Source organism: Lucilia cuprina, chromosome 6, assembly GCF_022045245.1.
Source record: "Lucilia cuprina isolate Lc7/37 chromosome 6, ASM2204524v1, whole genome shotgun sequence".
Classification (NCBI taxonomy): domain Eukaryota; kingdom Metazoa; phylum Arthropoda; class Insecta; order Diptera; family Calliphoridae; genus Lucilia; species Lucilia cuprina.
In genome coordinates, this window is record NC_060954.1 from 33,774,310 (window position 1) to 33,780,309 (window position 6,000).

The 6,000-nt window shown below is 31.4% G+C and overlaps 1 protein-coding gene across 2 annotated transcripts in view; it reads left to right on the forward strand.

Moving 5' to 3' along the window:
• Positions 1-6,000, forward strand: part of LOC111675381 (protein prickle) — a 199,586-nt gene that overhangs the window by 69,524 nt on the left and 124,062 nt on the right. Inside the window, exon 1 of one of the 2 annotated variants that reach the window (XM_046954729.1) lies at positions 5,104-5,686. The exons of the other annotated variant lie outside the window; for it this stretch is intronic. Within the exon in view, the coding sequence (XP_046810685.1) occupies positions 5,502-5,686 (185 nt within the window). The 5' untranslated portion in view covers positions 5,104-5,501. Of the gene's footprint in view, positions 1-5,103; positions 5,687-6,000 lie in introns of those variants that run through there. 2 annotated transcript variants of the gene reach the window in all.

The following is a 6,000-nucleotide window of genomic DNA, read 5'->3' on the forward strand; positions in this document are numbered from 1 at the left end:
GAATAAAATATAGAATTTTTATTCGAAATTATTAACTGTCTAACAAATATAATTTAACTCCTTGCAAAACTGTTGGGATTAAAATACTTTTGAATGTGTTAGTGCTCAAGTACAGATGTATGGAAATATCCATTAAAAAAATACAAGGAAACATCAATGCCATTCCATTGTTTAACTATAAATGAAAATTTATTTAATGTTTTACATACGAAAACGATTAAAACTTGCTCGAACCACAATCAAGATTTCCTGTTCACCAACGACAATGGCAAAAACAAAAATATTGCAACTTATTTATACTCAGATGAAGACCATTAATGGATTCCCTTGTTCTATTGTAGCTTTTTTCGTTTAGAATATTGGTTACAGTTGTCTGCATAAAATGGTTGGATGGATGGATGGATGAATGTATGTTTGGTTGGTTGGGTTGGGTTGTTAAAGTTAAATATTGTTTCTTTGCTACTCTTCTGGTTGCGGTGTTGGTTTGTTATTGTTTCCATTTCATGCAGCAAGGGTGACTTTATCATATTATTTCTTTTATTTTAAACAGCAATCCTTACAATAACAACGCAATATTTGTTTTCTGTTTTGAAGCTTTTACATTTTTAATCTACGGAAAACCACGTGGTTTTAGCCACATAAAAACTTCAAGTGTTAATGGTTTAAAAGAGAGAGTGAGAGTAAGAGAAAGCATTAGAACTGAACAAAAAGAGAATGATTATATAAATTGTAAAAGTATGAATATTAAGGAAAAAAGGAAAAGCGGTTATAAATGAAATTCAAGTTAACGGGCATCATGTGGCGCCATTTAACTCACAAACAAATTTCACTTTTGCAGCAACACTCATACTCTTAATCATTGGCACACAACACACTACAGGCACATGTTAATAATAAATAATGAAAGACTTTTAAATGTTGCATACATTTTGGCGCCTAAGGGTTGTTTGTAATTTGGATTTCATTTCTTTGGCCTCATGAAAATTTATTATTATTATTTTGTGTTTTTGTTTTGTCCATGTGTGTGTGTGTTGTTACAAACACTTAGCCATTTGGCTTATTTGTTTTTATTTAAAATAATGCGTAAATTTTATTATCAAAATGTTTTCAAAGCTATAAGTTTTTCGTTATTTTGTCCATACATATGTAGCATGTTGTAGGCAACATGTTTCGGTTTTGCCATTTATTGAAACATTTAATATAAACGTGAATAATATACAATGTTTATAAACATTCTTATCATCATAACACAACAACGTTGAACTTATAGAAGATTTTGATATGGAACAAAAAGTTGTTATTTTTTAATCATTGGAAATTTTTTTATTTTAGGAAGTGTTTTTCAAAAATTAGTCCGCTTTCCTTATTATTCAGAATTATTTATTATTTGAAGCTGGATGAAAATTAAATAGTTGTGCTCAGGGCCTAAACAATTAGTGTCTAAATATACCGATCACTTACAAGTCTCCTCAGCGTCAGACTAATAGGCCAAGATATCAAAGGCAGACTCCTCACGTCAAGTGATAGGCAGCTTCTCAGGTGTATAGTTAAATTCAAAATAATCTTTAGATAATAAGTATATGTTGCTGCCAAGAAAGAGTGTATAGTCATCGTAGCAAGCTACGGGAATTGAACAGAATTATAAAAATTATGGCCAATTTTTCCTTATAAAAACGTCAGTACATTTCTATGGTAGTCAATTAAAGGTAAGCTCATAGGCGAAGTTACTTTCTCAGCGATAGCTCGGAGAATGTATTCCGACTGGATAAAGAGTGGAAAAATTATCAATTGAGGGAACAAGAACTTCTCGTAGTTCCTTAAATCCACAATTTTCAAATGAAGCGGCATTAGGTCAGAAGCAAAGCTTGAGGTTTATCAAACTTTCGTAGTTACACTAATATCAATAGTGAAGATTAGACATTTTCTTATGAAGTGGGATAGGCACCATAACTTTCAATTAAAATGTTCCTTTAAAATTTGAAAATTAAGTTTCAATCCTAAATAAGTAGCTTATATAATCGTATATATGCTGCTACATATATACATACATATGTATATAGAAACTTATGTTGAACTATCCAGTTGTTCCCCCCTCATTCAAAAAAAAAAAAAAAAAAAAAAAAAAAAACATTTCTTCATTTAGCTCCATTTTTAATTTTAATTATTATTCTTCAGTGTGTTTTTCACTATTTCAAATTTTGTGTGATTTTATCACACTCCTTAAATGCACACATGTTCCGTTCTACAGCTAGACATGCTAAATACTAATAAATATTCTAAAGAATCTCATAAAAATTTATGATCAGTCCTTTTACATACATACACTCGCATTTATTTAAAGTCATATACAGATAGAAATACAACACAAACACATTTGCTTATTTTGAGCTCTGGAAATACATGAATGTATTAAGCCACCTTCTCTATCGTGTGAGTCATTCATTAACCTACCATCCCTGAAAGTGTGCATTCAAAGTGGCTTATTCCAATCAGACACCCTTCTTTGTTAACGACTACGCTCTCTCCCACCTTAATGTTCTCAACAAACGCTACTGTATCTAATATTGAGTTTTACTGTAAATGTACAAATGTGTCTGTCTGTACGGACAAATAGAATTGGAAAGAAAAAGTTTACAACGGTATATTGCCTGTATGCGATTGAAGAGGACATAAAGACACTCGTATGCAGCGAAGCACGTGCCTAAATTACCGTGAATGCGACGCTTAAGGGGTGAAATTTTAAAAATCATGTACAGGAAGCATGGGTACTAGTGATACTTTTACTCAATTGTATTTGTTGTCCTGCTAATATGAAATTTGTAAGTAAATTAAAATACGCGCTCACAAATTCGTGTAAAAAATATCAATAACCCTGCAACGTTTGGAACTACTTTCTTATTTAAGAACTGGAAACTTACGTGAAAATTAAGAAAAGTAACTTAATACAAATTTTATATGTTGTATATACAGTCAAAATTATCACTGATATTGGTTACTGGATGTAATGTATGATCAATTTATTTAAGAAAATTTATATAAATAACTTAAGTTGTCCATACATATCTTGAAAACTGCAGGGTCTAAGATTTAAACATCTAAATATGAGTGTTCTTGCATAAGGACTTATTTAATTTTAAATGTTCTCTGTTGTTGTGAATTGAGAGATCGCAAATACTTAAATATTCATTTTGCTTTGGTCATAATCCCTTTCGAACTAACTGTGGGCTGTAAGCGTTCATATGTTGAAAGTGTCTCTAAACATTTTACAGCTTTTTGTTTAGTTTTCTCCCTCGGGGAATGTCATCTGTATGCGTACGGGAAAAGGAATATGGATGTACGAAATATAAGAATGACAAACTCCTGACAGATATCCTGACTAAAACTTTGGGCAGAACATTTTACAGAGGTATTTTTTCTACAATCACCGAGAAAACAGAAATCGCTGTGACAACTAGAAATACAAAACTCCTCTATTCGTCAAGTTGCGTAATAAACGCGGATATAACCAATATATGATATCTTCTTCACTGAACTCAATTGAATGAAGATGTTAGTTAGTGTACAGAGTCTTCTCTTATACATATTCTTGAGTACAATAGGGAGCTCCTTTCTACTAAGGAAGGATTCAACTGGTTTTCCAGCTAAGCGCTCCAAAATCTTAAAGGAGAACGATTGAGAAAGCCTCCAAATATTGGAGATTAGTACTGATTTAGTATGCCTTACATGCTACGCGACTATTTGTCGTGGCAATTATTGAAATTATTGACTTTGGAATTCCTATTTCCTTTGTCACATTATCGGTTCATAAAAGAGGGATCCTGACCATTTTGTTGGGTATTTCGGACTAACAGAGACCATCACATCTGCGTTGTTGTAAACGGAAGTGATGTTGTTGTCCTCGAAACTGGGGGAAACTCTCCGTGGGAGTATGATCTACTAATATTTAAACGGACCGTTCTCATTGATGATAACGGTTCGTTAATAAAGAACTTATCGTAATTGTCCCACTGTAAACTTTTTATGTTTTATAATTGTATCAAATACTTAACAAAGAGAAAGGAAATTTTGTAGTTTATTTGCCACATAAGGCGAATAGCAAAAACAATATAATTTTAACAATATGCACAGTATACACGAACATATTCTACCTCCTCAATCTCACCCTCCAAAATAAAAATCAGACACAAAAACATTAAAGTGCAAAAAATGTAAAAATAAAAAAATAAAAACTGAATGAACCCTTATTTTGTTTATTAAAAAACCCATAATTTAAGTACGTGTTTCACAGAGGCAAGCACACACACACTTTGATACAAATACCGGTGCCGGTAAATATGCAGTGAAAAGTATGTATATGCGTGTGTTTATGAGCAAAACACCAACAAACAAACAAAGAAAAATCAAACCAAAACAGTAACTAAAACTCAATAGACACAAACACTGTCACATACTAACGGTGTCTATATACAGAACACACATGCAAACGCATAACGAAAAGACTCACCACGGTCATGGACAACAAATAACAACAACAACAATGTTGAAAACGACATTGAACTGAATTGAAAAAGGGATGCAAAAAATGAACACAATAGCAGCAACAACAAAAAGTACAAAATTTACCCTTGTGTATTCTCATTCATTCTCTAGTCGATATTGCAGCAGAGCAAACAAGAATTCGAAGAGGAAGAAGAAGCAAAAGAAAAACAAACCAGAAAAAAAATTAACAAAAACACTAACATTAGCAAAAAAACAACAGCAACTAAAACAAAAACAGCAGTAGCAAAATACATACAAACAAATAAACGTGGAAGGTTTTTCTTTCAAGTGAATGACTGACTGACGACGACAACACAAAGTTTGAGCCAAAACAAAAATGTTGGAAAATTTCAACGATTAGATTAAATTCGATTGCAACGTGAGCGGTACGGTTTAGATGTTGATGTTGAAATGAAAGTGGTTGATTTGACGTTTTCGTGATTACGTTTTTTGTTTTTTTTTTGGAATTTTTTAACAACAAATACTGTGATTTACAAAACATGATTTTTGTGTAATTTTATTTAAACTAAAATAAATCTTTAACAAATAATCAAATTAAAATTGTGAAATAAAGAAAAAATCATTAAAAAGAAAACCCAAAGAAAAAGCAATAATAAAAGAAAAGAAAAAGAGAAAGGAAAACTCAAGTTTATCACCTTGAGAAAATTCTATAAAAAAAAAGTTTTACAATAAAGAAAACAAAAGAAAAATGTTCCCAAGAAATGTTGCAGCATCATCGCCTTTCTTTGTTTGTTTATCAATGATGTTGCTGCAAGTGTGTGTTCTTTGTGTCGTTGTCTTGTAATCACTTTAAGTGTTCGTGTGTTTATTCTATGCGTGCGCATCCGCATCCGCTGTATTCGTTCTTTGTGTTGTGAAATTTTCTCAGCAACAATATTCGATTTTGTTTTGATTCCTCCTCTTCTTATCTCTGTTTTCCACTAACTGTGTAATGTTTACAAATGTCAAACATGAATTCAGATGATAATTTCAGTTTGGCCGGCAACAATGATGAATCCGATGAAGAAGTCATCGAGAGCATGGAATTGCTCGAGGGCAATTATCAAATGATAAGACAATGGGTACCACCAGCACCCAATTATTGGGATGCACCACCAAAGGCTGTCATTAAATCGGCAGAAGTGAGGTAACTAATAAAAGTAGAAAACAAAAAAAAAAATGAAAATTCTTAAAATAACAAACAATTAAAAAATCAATAGCAAATATTATGTTTAAAATAGCAAATATATTCTTTAAACAGCGAATATGTAAATATACATACATATGTATGTACATACATGTATATATGCACATAATTTGAAACAATTTTTCTATAAAGAAGTAAGACTAAAACCAAATCATATACTTAGCTTTACTTTAAAGACTGTTTTGAATACGTTTCTGTTTATATTTATAAGCCAAAAGTCTATTTAAACTACATATTATCAAATTATAAAAAAA